This window comes from Eptatretus burgeri, chromosome 1 (assembly GCF_056783735.1).
Source record: "Eptatretus burgeri isolate ZD-2024b chromosome 1, Ebu_testis_v1, whole genome shotgun sequence".
NCBI classification, from domain to species: Eukaryota; Metazoa; Chordata; class Myxini; order Myxiniformes; family Myxinidae; genus Eptatretus; species Eptatretus burgeri.
In genome coordinates this window covers 61,158,751-61,178,345 of record NC_140961.1, presented here as the reverse complement: position 1 = coordinate 61,178,345, position 19,595 = coordinate 61,158,751, and the positions used below count along the sequence as shown (strand labels likewise).

Here is a 19,595-nt window from a genome sequence, read left to right as displayed (position 1 = left end):
CCTGACATTAACATCAAACCTGTTGATATCCATCCAAACAGAGTTCAGATGAACAGTTGTCTCAACTACAATGGATTTGGTACCCAAACTCTATTTGCACACACTTTGAATTATATGTTCAAAATAACGTTAAATACTGAAAAATCATACATATAGGGTAAAAACGGCAGCCATTTTGAAATTCAAAATGGAGGCCCTAAAAGCTAATTGAAAAACTGACACCCTTTTTTTCTGAATCAGTGAAGTTTATAGATGCGTTTAAACACGGGTGGCAATAATCTACCCAAAATCTTGCTTTTTTACATAAGCCTACAGACTAGGGTACTTATTGCATTTGGGCCTCTTTGTCTGTTTCTCTGTCTGTTTGTTTGTCTGCACAGAACTTTCACGTTTTTCTCTACAACTGCATATCGGATTGATACGAAGTTTTCACCATTTGTGCGACTACTCATGTAGAATGTTGTAATGATAATCAGGACATCATAGGTCACGTGGTGTGGCAGCCATATTGGGGAAACAGAAAAACTTTGGACCTCTGCATCTCTGAAACCGCACCAAGGAAAAAAATTGAAACTTGGCACATAGCAAGCCCTCCTCATGGGGAATGAGTGTGATTTTTATGACGTCATAATTGCATCGAATGCCACATGCGATCAGTATGAAATTTTTTGAGGGTCATCTAGGGATAAAATGGTCCACAGAAAAAAAAAATCATGATGTCATTGGCCATGTGCTTTGGCAGCCATCATGTGTTTTTTTTGTTTTTTTTTAACCTTCAAAAGTCTTCTCTGAAGTGGCTGAACAAATCGAGGTGACACTTTATACGTATGAGCACCCATCCATGAGGAACAAAAGTTTCACACACATTATATCATAGGTCACATGGTTTGGCAGCAATATTGGATTTACCCTGAAACCTATAAAAAAATACACCACTCAAAAGAAGTCCTGGCCAGGGTCTGCAATCTCTGATCGCTCTTTTTCTTGTTCAAAAATGCATTGGGCGCGATATCTTCTCGTGGATCAGGCATTACGTGATGGAGTTGCGCACTCGACCGAGTGCCCTTCTAGTTATTTTTGTTATATGAATATGTAAATATTTATCAGTTATTTTGAAATGTACATTACTTTGGTTTTGCTGATGTTCACATTCATTCCAAAGTTGTTACTACTATTGTTACTACAAAGCCTGCTGTTACTACTATTCTATCTATGAGATCTTTGGCAGCAATCCTTCTACTGTACTTGCTACAAGTGCTTTGTCATCTGCAAATCTAACTGATATTTTCCTCCCCCCCCCCCCCCCAATTTTAACACCACATTCTGTCTTCAACTGCTTATTTAACCATTGCTTCTGCTAGACATTGAAGATGATGTTGGTGAAAAACAACATACCCTTGTTGAACTCCTCTTGCAATTACGCATGGTTCTGACTCCCCATTGGCTACACTCACTGTTGCTGTTTGTCCCATGTACAGATTTCTTCTGAGCCGTCTATCTATTAAATATATCTACTCCAATGTCTTTCAGCATTGTCAAGAGATTAATCCAGTCAACCAGCTCAAATGTTTTTTTCAAAATATACAAAACAAACATATACCTGCTGTCCAGACTTCAAACTATCTTCACTCATTAATCATGCCGATTGCTTCTCTCATCCCTCTTCCTCCCTGAAATCAAAACTGATAATCTCCACCATAGTTCTGCACCTTCCTTTCCATTCTCTTTGTTAAAATTCTCAACCCAACCTTTGATGCAATGACAAACAGATCAATTGTACGAAAGCCAATACATCGGCATGCCCCTGACTTCTTTCTTAGGGTGATCATTATTGTCTATGCCTGGTGTTAGCTTAATGGTTAGGGTGGTGGGCTTTGGATCCTAGGATCCTGAGTTCAAATCCCACTTGGCTGTTGAATTAATACCAGGTGGAGTTGACTCTGCCTGTCATCCTTTTGAGGTTGGCAAAATGAGAGCCAGCTTGCTGGTATTCTGTGTCGGAGTGGTGACCCGTCCAGAATTGTGCCCAATAGCCAAGGAGACTGCTTAGGCAGCACCAATGCTCTACACAGTGTATACTCTGCATGGATGGATGGAAGGATTATTATCTGCGTGAAATTGGCTTGCCATTCTCCTGATAACTAAATATTTATGCACAGTTTAATGAACATTAATGTTGTGTTCTTTCCCATGTTTTAATCAAATCTGGAAGGATTTCATCTGTTGCAGCCACTTTTCCAGTTTTTATCTCATTTATTGCTGCTTTTATCAATCTTGCATTTCTGGTCCAATAAAATTGATGTCAACATTACTTTCTTCTTCGAGCTTAATCATGTCAGATTTTTCATTTTTTTTGTATATAGTTCTTCAATATGCTGATTTGATTTATATCTGATCAGCAGAAATACTCTTCAGCTTTTGCTCTCAAAGCAATTCTGGAGTGTTTTCAATTGTATTTTTCATTTTAAAATTATTGTTTGTTTGTTTTATTTAGTAGGTTATGCTATTGGTTTGGCGAAATGATGGCAAGAAACACTGTGGCAACAATTGAATATTCTTTGGAGATTTTAACATAACTTTGAGGTGGCATACACACATTTGAGCTGTCCAGTCTCGGCCTGATTCCCTTTCACAGACAGAGCTTGCGGAGATGTCATTATGCTGGCTTCCCTTTGTACCAGTATTTTCGAGTGCATGATAATTATGCCAACATGTCTTTTGTTTAATGACGTAATGGATGTATCATGCATCAGCACTCTGGCCAAAGTACTGCCCTCACCATTTCTCATACATCAGGCCCAGCCAGCTGGTTTTTAAAAGTTCTGACGATCCCACTTGCTCTCTGAGCTGCCCACACAAATTATGGGACACGAGAATCACCCGCTTCCTATGGGAGCAGTCAGCGTTGTTATGTTATTATCCTTATTCAACCCTGTAATTCAAAATACCTCTGCAAGATACCTCTCACTGTGTCATTTGAATCACTTCACTGTGATGGAAAATGTTGGGACAGGATTAGTGCACTGTAAAGGGTGGAACTTGTAATATCTTCTCCCACCTGGAGGGGCACCACAAAATACACATTTACAAAGAGAAATTGAGTCCCCCCCTCCCTCCCTCTCCCAAGACCACCGACAAAGATAAAAACGCCCATATGCACTAATTGGGGTCATGGTGATCCTAGAGAGCAAGTCTGGATGTAATTGAGCCAGAACGGTAGGAGGACTAGCACGTGACAAACACACAAACACACCTCGGTCTGTGAATTATAGCAAGGATGGTATAAGATGATATTGGTACTGATCAAATCATAAATTTCACACTCTCCCACTCTTTCTGAATTATAAAATCCCGACGAAGTAGGTTTTAAAGAAGGGTGGAGATGTCTGTTTTCCTCTCCAAGCAATATTTGTCTTTGCCATAAACACTGTACTGCTTGCAGGTGCTGAGTAACAGCAATGTTTTACGGCTCTCTGGAGTGACTCAAAGTGATGCTGGCGAGTACGTTTGCAAAGCCATTGTGCCGCGGATTGGTGTTGGAGAACGCACTGTCACACTCAGTGTTAAAGGTATGTTTTCCTCAATTCATCAGTGTTCCATTATCTTCATTACTGCCTCGGGTTTGCACGAGAAAATATATTCCATGAGGAAAAATGGAATACAATAATACCCCGATTTATGTCTCCCCCTTTTCCATCGTTTCTCAAATACGTCGTCACTTTAACACCACTACTTGATTTTTGATCCCTCAACCCATGCTTATGTCACTGCATCCATCCATTCTCATTTCCAGCCTCAGTCATTGGCTTCACCTACCCTGTGCACAAACTACTTTGCGTCTTCCACAAAGAAATGCACTGTATCCTACAATGGCTACGAGGCAGCGTAAAAATGTTACCTTATTTTTTAAAAAAAATTTGTACACCTTGTCGAGGCTCGTATGAGAGCTAAGGGGGCTTGAGACAAGAGGGGCAGGAGTGGGAAGGACAAAACAGTGGGGAATGGAAACATTAGGAGATCTGTGGAAGGGAGAGGGATAGGGCGGGGAACATGGGGTATACAAGATAGAAATTACAGGTACTCTCAGGAAGGAAAGCAGGGAATTTGAAGGAGGTGGGTTTGGGGTGGATTAGCGGGGGTAGAAAAGATCGTGGTTTTTAATGGGAGAAGACAAAAGGTGGTGGTGAACAGCTGTGCAGGGGGTCAGGGGGAAAGACACCATAGAAGAGAAAGTGGAAGACAGAAAGGCAACTGACCTGCCTGTGGTGAGAGAGTGAAAGACCCAAAGACTTAGCCTGACCGCAGGAGATACCATTGATCCTAATTGCCTTGGTTTCCACAGCGTGAAGCCAGGAAAAATGAGAGGCAGGAGCACCAGCCCAGAGGGGAGGGCAGTACACCATCAGGCTGCAGATGAAAGCTTTGTAGGTGGTCAGGAGCTCAGGTGGGCCAAGGGAGGACTTTGCATGATGGAAGATTCCGAGTCAGCGAATGGATGCCAGGTTGGAAATGTGGCTTTCCCAGGAAAGATCATGACAGACAGTGAGACCCAGAAACTTGAATGAAACGACTTCTTCCAGAGGATTGTTGAGAAGTCAGATGGGGGGGTGGGGGGTCTAAAGGTTCCTTTCAGAGAGATATAGTGAGAGTGAGATTTGTCGGATTGAAAGACATGTTCCACATGTTGGACCAGTTTGTGATTTTATCCCGATCTGTAGAAAGTGAAAAAGCTGTGACTTGCCAGTCTGAGGGATGACAGATGGTACGACAGAGGGTGGAGTCATCAGCAAAGAGATAAAGAGGATTTTCCAGAGTCTGAGAGATCATTGATGAAAACCAGAAAAAGAACAGGGCCCAGAACGCTACCTTGAGGAACTCCAGCCTGGGCAGGAAGAGGGGATGAGAGAACTCAATTTAGGGCCGCACGGTGACTGCAACAAGAAAGGAAATCTGCATGCTATGAGAGGAGATGTCCTTGGATACTGTAGGAAGAAAGTTTGGTGAACAGGGCAGTGTGCCAGACCATGTCAAAAGCATGTGCTATGTCCAGGTATATGGCTCTGACTTCATGTCTGGCATTGAGTACCTCCATCCATTGTTGGGAGAGCAGAATCAGCATATCCATGGTGGAGTGACCGAGTCTGAAACCAAATTGATGATCGGAAATCAAGCCATTGGAGAAGAGGAAGGATATAATGTCTGAATCGATGATGGATTCCATAACCTTGCTGATGTTTGGGAGAAGGCTGATTGGTCTGAAGTTGCAAGAATCTATTTTTTGCATCTTTTTATTCAAGGAGTTAATGTTTTCTGATTTCCAAGCAGATGGCAGATGGCCTTGAGCAAATGAGAGGGTGAGCAAGAACAGAGGAGATTGCTTCTAGGACATGTGGGCTAATGCCGTCTGGACCAGTTGCAGAATCTGAGTCGAAGTTTGACAGCAAGCTCTCCACCTTGTCAGAAGAAAAGGACACAGAGTCCAGGGACAGTTGGATGCAACTGGGTAAGGTGGTACAGAAAGTGAAGGGTTTCGGACACAAGATTTAGAGGCAAACACCGAGTTTAGGCATTCAGCCTTTTCATGTGAGGTATCAGCAGTGTGGCCATTTGAGGTAAGGGAGGGATGTAGGGGGAGCATATACCAGATACAGATTTGATTTATTGTCACCAGGATTTGGAGGAGGGAGAGAAGTTTGAGAGTTCAGACTTGAGATTTGAAAGATGTTTTTTTCTGGCTCTCCTGAAGGTAGATACACAATTGTTCTGAGCTTTATGGAGTGAAATTTGATGTTATTCATCGAATGGATGCTGGTGACCGTGCGGTTGATGTTGCCGAGTTATTAAGTTTGCCTCCGACAATGATGCGTCCCATTTATAAAAATTCCTGCATTCATTGCAAGTCACGACTGATTTGACCGCTTCTGGAAGAAGTACCTTAGGTCAGAAAAATTCAAACTTTAACATATGTTCTTAATTTTTTTGATATATGTCTGGTAATTTTTTTTTTAATCAGTATGTGCATTTGAATAATTCTGTCATTAACCAAAACAAAAGTACAATATGAAATGTAAAAAGTATGAAATATTATAGGTGAAGTTGTGGCATTAGGTATGCATCCCCTGCTTCTTCCATCGATATTTACGACAAAAAAATGGCTTTGATTTACATCGTTTCCATTTTCGACACACCTTTTAGGAATGCATCCCCAATGTAAACCATGGTAATTCTGTCGTTTTTGGACATATATCATTGAGAAGATATAAATATTGATATGTTTTGTACACTTAGACATCGAATTGTACAGCATACAGCTCAGTGGCAGCATCCTAGCTTGCATATCTTTCATGTTGGACCAACATTGCCCAGCCTGTGGGGTCAATGTCGATTTGTTCATCGAACATCAATCTGTTGATGTCACACTAACTCCCATTTTTGGAAAACTAACACAGGCCAAACCTCATCATCATCCACGAGGTGAACTATATCTTTCCATATAACAGTTAATGTTGATTCAATGGTGACAATGCACGTATTTCGAACTGTGATGGCACTAACCTCAGCCCAAATGTTTGTCCAACCTCGCTGTGCCAGGTGGGATTCTATTCTTCACGCAACATTTTAAGAGGGGTACTTTGAGTACATGTTTCATTTATACAACCTAAAATCTAATACATGCTGTCAGATTGGATCTACCAATCAATGGAAACAAAACCAGATGGGGAAAATCCCTCAGTTGAACTTGATTGTACAATCGCAATAAAGTTCTCTCTAAAGATATCTTTCTTGGGATTGTATACTTCATTTTAGGATTGTATTATTCAATCTCTCTCAAGAGTTAACAATAACAATATTGACGGCGGTTTTCAAGAGGCGAGAGAAAGGTGGACAAAAAATTTCCAACAATTGGGGTGCTTTTCACAAATTATCAATTTACATAATTTGATTGCATGTTGTATATAGGGTACTAGCATTTTTACTGTTGTACTTATGTACTGTTGCATGTCATATTGTATGTCATATGTACCCAACATGTAATCAGTGATGCCAGAGTTGATTTAATATTTGGTGATGCAATGAAACTATGGATGAGAAACGAGTCATTGAGAGACAGGAGAGATAAAAGATGAGAAATGAGGAGACAGAGAAAGCAACAAGAGAGATAGAGTGAGAGTGAGAGCGAGGAAGAGGAAGAGAGAGAGAGAGAGAGAGAGAGAGAGAGAGAGAGAGAGAGAGAGAGAGAGAGAGAGAGAGAGAGAGAGAGAGAGAGAGAGAGAGAGAGAGAGAGAGAGAGAGAGAGAGAGGACATATTTGCAGAAAGACAGACAAAACAGATGTAACAAAATGACTGTGGAACGAACTGCAGTACATCAATGGGGACACTTTCATTTTTTTTTCCGAAGAAATCTACAAAATCACGTAACTGTGACAAGTGTACATGCAAGAAGAGGTAATTGTGCATGTGAACAAGGTTGCTCCAGTCCAATCAAACTAAAATTGCCATTTTGTTTCAATGCCTGCAGGGAAAACTGCATTTTGGAGTGCATGTCTTTTGAAGGGAATATTGGACTGGATATAACCTTGCAGTTGAAATTTTTTCTCATTGTTGCCTTTTCTGTGGTTGCTATTTTTATTTCTTTAAAGAAATATTTGTGGTCAAAACTTAACCTTTGCTTATTCCTGCTGCCCTGGCCTCAAATCCACGACAAGTGGAGCTAGAAGGGCACTCAGTAGAGCGCATACCACCACCAGGCTGATTAGTTTACATTTTGTATCCCACTGATAGTTTGGATCTCGATTTGGCATTAACTAAAATTTAATGAGCATTTTTTTGTCACCTATCCAACTCATCCACCAAATTTTGTCCGAATCCATCGATAACCTTTTAAAATATCATGCATTATGTCGTTTTAGACCTATCTCTCAATGGTGAAGAATCACTTTAAAAATTTGAGGATCCAGATTTGGATCTTCATCAACATTGAATCAATTCTTCCTTGTTGCATATGCAACCTACCCACCAAGTTTTGCCTGAGTCCATCTTCAACTTTTTTGAGATATCCTGCTTTATGTCGTTTTTGGCCTGATCTCCCAATAGTGAAGAATCCTTTAAAAAATCTCAGATCCAGATCCAGATTCAGATCTTCACCAAAATCTTATAATTTCGTTTTTGTGACATGATGAAGCTCTCCACAAACTTTTGTCCAAATCCGTTCACAACTTTTTGAGATATTTTGTTCACAAACAAACAAACAAACAAATAGACAGACAGGGGTGAAAACATAACCTCCTTCCACCTTTGGTGGTGGAGGTAAAGATGGCGTATAAGTCAATTGACCAGATCTTGTTTTGATCCCATGGATTCATATAAAACTGAGAGTGAAGATATTCAGAAAGATAATGTAAAGAACGAAGTAAAAAATGGTTTGCAAGAGAGAAAATGGATGGAGGAAGATAAGGGGCATTAAGTCAGACAATGCAGCTATGTTGTTTGAAACAGTAGAAGCAGATTTTCTGAGTCAAACCTAAAGCTGAAACACCCTGATTATGAGTTAATAGAGATATTGAAGACAAGTATAGCAAGTACACACAAATGCACCCAAATGCAATACCCTCTCCTTTTATGAAGGTAATAACTATTTGAGATGTTCTGGGCATGTAATTTTAGCAAGTGGAATTAAATATACATTACATGATGTAAATGTGTGTTTTAATTATTATAAATTGAACTCTTTTATTTTTTTACAAGCAAAGGGTCCCTCGTTCCACCCCGCCCCCTCCTTCTTGACTCCAACTTCACCCCCTTCACCTCTGTCCTCCCACCCCACCTCCTTCCTGAAGGATGTAAGGGGTCTCAAAGGGTCTTAGGGGTCTTAAAGGTCTTTGGGGTATTATGGGCTTGTGGGCGCTTTAAGGGTATTCAGGGTTTTTAAGGGTTTTAGGGGTCTTTGAGGTCTTAACAGCCTTAGTGATCTTTGGGATCTAAATGGTATTTGGGTTCTAAAGGGTCTTAAGGGTCTTCGAAGTCAGGCTGAGATGGTGGATGAAAATACCTTTAGGACAATCCCTGGGTTGGACTTGGTCTGTGTCCCAAATTTGGTTGTTGTCGGCCCAGCGGTCTTTGCAAAAAGACACAAACTTACAGAGGATGACAGATTGACAGAGGACAAATTTTATTTCTTCACTAAGTCTCGTGTGTGTGCTGTACTACCCTTGTGTTCTTAGGAGGCACCAAATAATGCTCTTGAAAAGTTCATATTATGGGGCACCAATTTTTTTAACAAATTAATCACACACATGAACATTCTCTTATGTGTTTTCGTTTTCATGGTACACAAAATACTTTACGTACTGACGGGTTTCAACCTATATATGGAAGGTGCCTCTTTAGATGAACTTTTCTGGAGCATTACCCAGTTTCTCCTAATAACACAAGGGTAGTACAGCATGCACACGAGATTTTTTTAATGTGCTTATTTTCTATTGTCTGTCATTTTCCACAATCCATGTAATGGCCCTTAAATTTTCTATTGTTTGGCATTTTTTATAAGGTTTGCAATGTCCCTTCTTTTCTATAGTTTGCCACATGGCACATACCATACAAAGGGGACTTTTTATGCCCCAAGCATTTTTCCCAAGAATGGAACGGCTTCTCTGTATTACATACAGTATTCCATGTTTCAGCCAGTTTTCTTTGTGAATTAGAGCACCTGAAAAACCGATATTTTTTCCAAAGTCCACTTTTACTGTTTCCCTAATTTTTGCTCTGTCCTTAATTATGCGGATGTGGGTAACTTGGAAGTCTCAACAAGTGTCCCTCTATTCATATTCAAAATGTCACGAACTTTCATCCAACAGTTCATAAGTTATGGGCCCTCGTGTTTGACTATTTAATTAGCGGAGTCAAAAATTTTCTCTGCCAAACTTTTTGGGGTTCGCCCCTATGAGAAAATATTGGGACAATACTCTCTGGGTGCTCACCTGGTAGAATATTGATACTGAGGAGGAAGCAATGTGGGATGGAATCAGCAAAATGTAACAACAAACCGATGTTATAGCAAATACCTTTTTGGGGGGCAACCTCCCCTCCCCATAAACCCCCTTAGACCCAGATTTTTTAAATTGCATGAACAAACTTTGGTAGATCATGGGTGATGAAGGTTGTGGTCAAGTTTTATCAAAATTGTGTGTGTAGTTTTGGAGAAGAAAGCAAATACATGTTTTGGGGGGCACCCCCTCCCCCTGTACAACCCTTAGACCCTGATTTATTTTAATGCCAGGAACAAACTTGGGTAGATCATTGGTGATGAAAGTTGTGGTCAAGTTTCATCAATGTTGTGTAGAAAGTTTCTGAGAAGAAAGCAAATACATATTTTGGGGGGTAACCCCCCCCATAGGAATTTTCAGCCTCTATGTTAAAGTTGCATACAGAGAAACCATTCCCTATAAAGGGCGGAGTGCTTTTCGCTTCCCTTGATTGTTGCAGGAGTCTCTGCTTCTCACAACACCACCGTTGCATACTTACTTGTACTACACAAGAACATGACTCAAGCTCGTAGCTAATGAGCAAGAACTATCAAAACAGCAAAAACGATGGAACTTAGGTGGAATTTCTTTTGAAAACCATCAATTACATGCATTGGCCAATGTATATTCCAAGTTTCAGATCGTTTCAATGTTTGACCTTTTTGATATGAGCGCCAACACATATCGGGCAGATATATGGAAGAACAGATGACAGACAGACTGGCATACACCAACGTTAATTTTGAGGGTTTTCGTTAAAAACTAAAGAATGCAGAAATTGACGTTGCTGAAAATTTGAACATATTACCTTGATGTAGAAAGGATTTACCTCTGAAATTTGCAGCCAATTTTGTCCAGTAGAAGCCGAGAAACAAATTTTCAGTCCCTGTGCTAAAGTTGCATCCTGAGAAACCGTTCAATATGAAGGGAGGTGCAAAGTGCACTTCTCTTGATTAGATCGAAAAAGTGACCTTAACATCCATTTGAAAGTAACTATGGTGTTGTTGAATGAAGTTATAATCAACTACATTAGCCATAAAGTCGCTTGCCTTTATCTCCTGAAAAACTAACCCCTGATGGAAATCTGCAGTCTCTCTGGTAAGCTGTTAACATCATCAGGTATGGCATACTGAGGTCTGAACCTGCATATCTTGAACCATCGCCAAAAACTTGGATGCAGCTGATCAGTCTTTCTCTGGAAAATCACTAAATGTGTTCCTTTGCTCTTGAGGGATGGGGTAATGATGGACTCTGCTCATGCTAAGGCTCACTCCCTTAAATGCCTTTGCAATAAAGTCCAACGTTCCAAATCCTTCTCATCCTGTGTCCATTCTGCACTTAATAATTGAAAACGTCCCACAACTTCCCTCCCTTGAAGGTGAAAAATTCTCAGCTTCACTCGATTGCTCGACTTTGGTTTAAACGGTATCAATTTCCTTTTATTACAAACTGTTCATCTGCATTGTCAAGTCTTGTTTCTCTGTTCTTTGCCAGGTCATTTTCCAATGGCTGCCTGCCTGCATCATGGAAGGTTTCCAGCATTTGGACAATTCACCAGAACGGTGTCAAAACTGACGTTTTGTGTGGAACAGTCAAAAATCTCCACAACAATAAGCAAAGTAATGGAAATGATCATCGCAGCAGACCTCATTAATTATCTTAATATAACTCTATGATTTCTGACAATCACTTTTGTCTCCAGAAAGGTAATTCCACCTTGGACATACAGTGCCTATAGGAAGTCTACACCTCCTTTCAAAATTTCTACCTTTTGTTGCCTTATAACCTGGAATTAAATTGCATTAAATCGCACCTTTTCCACCTTTATTTATGCATCATAACCCACAACTTTCACGTAAAAAAGAAATTCTACAAATTTCAGAAAATTAATTTAAAATACAAAACTATCATATCTTGGTTGAATAAGTGTCCTGAAAATCCTTAAAATAAGTGTCCCTGAGTTAATACTTGGTGGAAGCAATCTTGACAGCAATTACAGCTGTGAGTGTTGGCATAGATCTCGACCAACTTTGCACACCTTGATTGGGCAATATTTGCCCATTGTTCTGTACAAAACTGTTCAACCTCAGTCAAGTTGTTGGGGGAGCATTTATGGACAGCAATCTTCAAGTCATGCCGCAGATTTTCAATTGGATTCAGTTCAGGGCTCTGACTGGGCCACTCAAGGACATTTATCTTTTTGTTCCCAAGCCACTCCAGTGTAGCTTTGGCTGTGTGCTTCGAGTCGTTGTCATGTTGAAAGATAAACTTCTGTCCCAATTTCAGCCTTCTTGCCGAGGGCAGCAGGTTTTCCTCTCAGATTTTTCTGTATTTTGCTCCATCCATTTTCGCTTCTATCCAGACAAGTGCTCCAGTCCCTGCTGATGAGAAACATCCCCATATCATGATGCTGCCACCAACATACTTCACAGTAGGGATGGTGTTCTATGAGTGATGTGCTCTGTCGTGTTTGAGCCAAATGTAACATTTTTGCATTTAGGCCAAAAAGTTCCATCTTGGTTTCGGCAGACCACAAAACCTTTTTCCACATGGCTTTATAATCATCAGTGGTTTTTTTGCATACGTCAAATGGGGCTCAAGGTGGGCTTTTTGAGCAATGGCTTCCTTAATGCCACCTTACCGGATAGGCCAGACTTGTGGAGTGCTTATGATATTGTTGTCACATGCACACAGTGTCCAGTCTTTGCTCTAAATACATGCAGCTCTTTAAAAGTTGCCATTGGCCTCTTGGTGGCCTCTCTGATCAGTCTCCTCCTCACTTGGTTATCTAGTTTGGAGGGATGGCCTAATCAAGGCAGGGTCTTGGTGGTACCATACACCTTCCACTTCTTGATGATTGTATTGACTCTGTTCCAAAATATATTCAAGGCCTTTTAAATATTCCTATATCCATCCCATGATCTGTGCCTTTCCACAACTTTATCCTGGAGGTCTTTTGAAAGCTCCTTGGGGCTCATGGTTGAGTCTTTGCTATGAAATTCACCACCCAGCAGAGGAAACCTACAGGAACAGCCGATTTTATTCTGAAATAATCAGAATCACTACAATTTGACACAGGTGGAGGCCAAATAACTTGGTGTGTGATTTTGAAGGTGATTGGTTACACCTGAGCTAATTTACAATTGCTATTATTAGGGGGTGGATGCATCCCACCAACATATTCTAGTTTTGTATTTTTAATTCATTTTCTGAAATTTGTAGAATTCGTTTTTCATTTGGAAGTTATGGGTTACGATGTGTAAATAAAAGTGAAAAAAGTCTGATTTGCTGCAATATCATTCCAGGTAATGACTACAAAAGGTAAGAAATTTGAAATGGGGTGTAGACTTTCTGTAGACACCTGTATACTGCTTATTTTGTGTCAGCAATGGGTGGATGCCCTCATGTTCAAACAATGAGTCAGTGTTATATCACTCGACCATTCCCATACATTTGATTCTATATCGCGCCCTCCCACCGATTTCCAGACTCTCAGCTAATTGTCTCCAAGCTTCCCTCCTCAACTGGCTAAGATGATTTTATAAATATTCCCGAACAGCAGTTTATTTGGATTTAATACCTTCCCATGCTGTGCCTTTAGTGGCCAATCTCCTTCAACATACCATTCTGGAACCAATCCTGTTTGTGATATACATCAATTATTTGTCTTCATCACTGCACAATCCAATGGTGCACTTTTGGAGATGACTCCATTTTTGGGCAGGATAGTTTTACTTCGCTTCACCAGGCAGACTCCTGCAGCATCACTCTCTTCAGATCTGGAGAAAGTAAGCAACCAATCATCTACCTTGAAAATGTCATCGGGCAAGAAAGACCCTTATTTTCACTTTGTCCCTCCATAAGGATGGCAGGGAAATCCAGTAATTTATTTATTTGGTCAGCCTCTTGGAGATGTACAGTCACTGGTGTTTCTGGGCTTCACTATCAGGAATAACCTTTTATCAGCAGATCGTATCTATAAGCTTCCATGTACAGCAGGTGGCCACCTTGGATTTTTCCCAGGAGCATGTTCTTCTGATGCCAATGTCAAATGATAATGGTATACAAAGCCTTCATCCATAAAGTCATGGAATATGGATCACCATGGTGAACTGGTGCTGCTGCATCCTATCCCCCTCCCTCCCTCCTCCTTGAGGGCATGAAATGTAAGAGCCTCTGTGTCACGGAAGCTCACACCAGGAAGCTCATCAATTTCATAATCTGCATCAGGGTCATTGCTATTTGTTTGATGGCTTTACCCTCCTATCGTTACCTTCACTATTCCTGTCTCCCATTATATCATGCCCTCTTACCTTAATCTCAGCACTGCTCCTCTCGGCTGCACTCGTTCTGTGAGTAACACTTTGCTTTTTGCCCTTCTTGATGCTAAACTCAATCACCTCGAATCATTCTTACTTCTCTTTTCCACTGAATTGGATCCCTGTCCATTGTCTCAATCTCTTCCCTACAGGATTTAACATCACAGTTTCCTCTCCTTGTGCTGTTGAGCATTCATTAGTTGTCATGCCACTGTTTCCCAGGTTTTTTATGTTTCTTTGTTTTATTTACAAGATTGAGTCTTATAAAAGAGCATTTTGTCTATTGATAACTTACTTCATGTCATTTGCTCTTCCATGAGCCTTGATATTTCTCTGAAACTTTTTTTTAAATCATGATAATTTTATATCACTTTTTATCAAGTTATCAGTTTCTAAATTATATAAATGCACAATTCAAAATTAATTATTGAACAACAATAATGTGCATAGAATATTAACAGAAGTACTACAAAGAAAGCAACATGCATTCCTCGATCTATTAATAAAAGTGGACGCCATTTTTAGCATGCCACAATATTGCTTCCAACACCACTCCTCAAGGTGCCCAAAATGCAGCCGTGCATGGCCATGCATCCTCTCACTGCAGAGGTATACCACACATTGATGTAAGGCCTTTTTTTAGCTCATGGAAGAACTTGTACATACAGTCTATCACATACTGGACAAGTACATCAGAAGACATCAATGTAGTTTACATGAGTTGTAAGGACATTGTTACACTCGACAAATCAACACAGTAGGGTGTCCATAAAGTCCTTGTACAACTTTGAAGTTTTATAACTTTTGATATACCCAGGATAGAAAGAAATTATGAACGGTGCATGAAAGTATAATTCATACAGTTTTTACCAATTCAACATCATCACGATCTTTCACAATACATCATTCAATCCGATTTCCCAACCTGTTGAAAACGTCCTCCAGTTGCTGCTGAGTAATTTCATGAATTGCATTTGTGATACAAAGAAAGTGGTTTCGATGGGTAAACAGCAGTTTTACATAGCCCCATAAATTATAGTCCAATAGGGACAAGTCAGGCGAACAAAGTGGCCAAGCAATTGGTCCACATCTCTCGATCCACTTGTCTGGGAAGACGTCACGCAAGAGCCGTCACATTCAAACCAAAGTGGCAAGGAGCCTAGTCTTGCTGATGTAAGGTGATATGTGAAGGATTTAATCATCGTAGTTTGGGCACAAAGAAATTCTGCAACATTGCAAAGTAATGTTGCTTTTCTCCAAAAGGGAAAACTTGATGAATTATCATAAAGAAAACTTGATGGATTATGCTATCATATGCTAGACACATTTTTTTTTTTCAATCATGTATCCATCAGAAGTTATAACAGTCCAATGTTGCACATGGTCTTTATGGACACCCTATACATGGGATTTAAACCTGGGATCTCATCTTACATGCTCTGTCCTCAGATGAGAACTTCTAACAAGGCAACTCATCCATACGGGATTGGTTCATATTTGTTGCTATATGAACAATGTTTATGGTTTTCTTTATTTTGTCAATAAACCATTTCTTTTTTTAATGTCACCAAACGTTTTCCTCGATTACCTTCTCCTATATCTCATGCACCTCCTGCTGCCTGTTTGGGAGGGGTTCATTTTCCAGAGGAGATTCAAATGAAAAAGTTCCTAAGAGCAAAAATATTCCAAGAAAAGCAGGTGGTAGTGAAGGATGGTGATAGGCGATGTCTGTATAAACCAGGGGTAGGAACAAGGATTGATTGAGTGTGGAAGTAACTTTCACAATGGAGCGCATGTACGATGTATGCAGTAAGTATGTAAGGATGACGCGAGAAGGAAAGCATGTAAGAGCGTGAAGCTCAAAGCAGTTTCTTATTTCACTTTATCTTCACATTGATATAAATTTGCTCAGCTTTTGTATGACCTTTTCTTCTCACCCATTTCTACATGTTTACTAGTTTGCTTTCTGTCATTTCCGTTACCATATTGCCATACGCTCGATGTCATCTCTGACAACAATCAATGGCAGTCAGTCACATCATCCTTTCCCATCATAAAGCATCCTTTATTCATTTTAATTATTTATCCTCACCTATTTTGTTCATTTATTGGACCTATTTTGTTTATATCACCCTTTCATCGCCATGACTGATGGGAATACTGTCTTAGCCAGAGCTTTCTGAAACAGTGCAAGATATGGATGTTTGGAGAAATCTGATCATGAATGTCACCAGAAGTTGGCCATGACTTGACGGAACTAGATAACTCGATAATTATTTTGTTACGCATGACCATTGCTCTTCATTACGTTAATTTAAACCCCACACCATCCCTCTTGTCAGTTGAACCCTCCTTCAATCTGCTTATGGATGCAGGGCCACCAATCATCTCGAGTGATCTGGTTCAGCATGCTGTACGAGGAGAGAAAGGCCATGTCGAGTGCTTCATTGGAAGCAAACCGCAGCCTGACCGCATTGTGGGTGTCATTTATCCATTCACCTTGCATTGATTGGTCCTCATGACATGCTCTGCATCACTCATGTTTTAGTCTGACCTTATTTTCTGAACTGATTTCCAATGCTTTCCATAACAGCTTTTTTCTTTAGAAATAATATGGATATAAATAATGAACTATGTGTCAATTGCAAATATTATTTTGTTTGTGTCTGCATCATTTCTGGTATCCAAATTCTTGCAAGTTTTTCAAATCTCAAATCTTCTCTGACTGCCATTCATTTCTACAATTTTGGTTTTCCTTGTGTATTTTGTCCTTTTTAATTTTTCCCTCCTGACATTTAGCCTTCTCGTTGCATATTAATCAATCTCATTGTTTCGTGTTCTTATTCAATCATCAATCTAGCGTCCTTCATCCTATCTATGTGTCGTACTCAATTGCATCCATCACGACCTCCTTTACCTCCCAAGGTGGGATCCCACCTTGGCATCAATCATCCCATTTCACTTAAGAAACCTTTCTTCACCATATGCACTTCAACTCAATGCCATCCTTCCCAGGCATGGGCTTGGAAAGAGAATGTGCTGGAGGTGGGAACCTATGAGCGTTACACAGTGGAGACAGTGAGTGGTGTAGATGGTGTGCTCTCAACACTCACCATCAGCAATGTGGTGGAAGCTGATTTCCAGACACTCTACAACTGCACGGCATGGAACTCTTTTGGCTCTGATACAGAAATATTCACCTTGCAAGAGAAAGGTATGATACATCGTCTTTATCTGCAGATTTCTGAAGATGCCAATTATTTATTTTGGAATAATTTAATTCTCTATATAAATGGAGAAATTTTGTTATTATTGTTACTTTTATTATTATTATCATTATTATTATTATTAATATTATTATTATTTATTTCACCAGATGGTATGTTTCAAGGTGCTTTACTAGAAAAGATCAATTCACACAAAAGGACAAGGCAAAGAAAATATAATATCACTTAAAATACATAAGCAAATTACATTGTTGCTTTGAATGCAGCCTGTGGCTGCTGGTTGCATCATTTCTGGAAGCACAGCTCTGCCACTGATGCAGTGCCCCTGTTACCAGGAAGCTGGTACTCATTTTCCAACCTCAGAAGAATGGCAGACTGAGTTAACCCATCTCGTGCTATTTCAGACACAACAGGTGCTTGAACTCAAGATCCTAAGATCTTTAGTAAGATCTTAAGCCAGCCACCTTATCCATGAAGCCAACACCAGGCTCATGAAATTATATTGAAACAAAAGAAGAGTAGTTATTTGCCATGCACAACAAATAAGTGATTCACAACCTACTGTAGCTGCGACAAAAAGCAAAATTAAAAGACCTAAAATAAAATAAATTAATAATAAGTTTTTTTTCAAGTCAGCAGATGCAGCAGTAAGGACAAGAGAAATGAAAGGAAGAAGAGAAAGGAAAACACAGCAGTGAAACCCAGTGCACAGGTTGATAATAACTGCAAGTCTGGGTGTGGGATTGGAGGATTCAGTGGGGATATTAAAAGATGAGAGTTATCGCTCCTTAGACTGAGAGGAACACAATGGGGCAGGAATGGAGAGGCAGACGTGCAGAGATGATATAAAAGGGTGCAGGTGCATAGCCAGCTTCAATGCAAAGAGCTGAACAAGCCCCCTACCTTGCAGAATAATTCCAAAGGGGAATATGTTCCTGACACCCGTCCCACACAGGCAGGCTTTTCAGTTTTTACATGAATTATGGGACATACTTATGAAACACAGGAAAGAGACGTGGCCTATGAGGACTTGTTTATTGGAATAAGTATGATAACTGCCATAGTTAAAACTCTCCAGAGGACATGGCATGACCAATCGGAATATTTTTGGAATTAAGAGTCAAAGTGGAAGAGAAATCAAGCACATGGAGAGAGTTATATAATTTATACGAGAACAAAAGCATCGAGCGGACGACGACTCTATAAATAGCTTCTGCACAAGATGCCACAAATCTCATGTTTTATGGAATCTGGTGAAAGTTTTAAGCTCATAAATGAGGAATACAAAGACGAGGGTTTTCAGTACGTTGAGTTTCTGAAAGTCAATGAAGAATGCTTCAAACTCTTTCATTAGGAGGACCAATCTCAGCAACTCCACAACTTTGACAAGAAGGGAAAGCCTCTTCGCGCATTAAAGGCTGATGTGAAGGACTTCTTCAACAAATTGTCACAGCTTAAGGCAACAGATGAGGTTCAAATTGGTGATGCTGCCTCAGTTATCGGGAAGAGACCACAAAGTTCTAACGATTCAAGAGCAAGCTCACACTCTCCATGCTCAAACACTGAACTTTTCTGTCTTGCAGAAGAACTTAAAATGACCGAACTTTCTGGTTGCTCTGCTGATATTGATTGCATGCATTCAGCTCACCAAACAGAACATAGAGATTGAGAGAAGAAGACTTAATCATTTACATGTGTGTGTGTATATATATATATATATATATATATATATATATATATATATATATATATATATATATATATATATATATATATATATATTGTTACGGTGCCAGGACGTCAACCGGGAGCACGACCACTACATAGAGCTGCAAGCCGGCTCGACTGATCACCCGGAATGTAAAGGTCGTCGCCCTGGATAAGTCCAGAGCGGACGGGTCCTGACTGGACCGAAGTTCGCCAATGGATAGACCAAGTGGGGTAGGGTCGATTGCCAATTTCAATTTACCTAAGTACCCACGTGGTTCGACAACTGGGGAAGTTCACCCTCGGCCGACTTTGTCCG

General features: G+C 40.1%; 1 protein-coding gene across 2 annotated transcripts in view; it reads left to right on the top strand.

The window, feature by feature from the left end:
- The window catches only part of LOC147034583 (kin of IRRE-like protein 1), a 319,700-nt gene that overhangs the window by 256,274 nt on the left and 43,831 nt on the right, over nucleotides 1-19,595 (top strand). For both annotated transcript variants that reach the window (XM_085885676.1, XM_085885686.1), the window contains 3 exons: nucleotides 3,443-3,569; nucleotides 16,718-16,818; nucleotides 17,358-17,556. In XM_085885676.1, coding sequence (XP_085741802.1) covers nucleotides 3,443-3,569; nucleotides 16,718-16,818; nucleotides 17,358-17,556 — 427 coding nt within the window. The remainder of the gene's footprint in view (nucleotides 1-3,442; nucleotides 3,570-16,717; nucleotides 16,819-17,357; nucleotides 17,557-19,595) is intronic.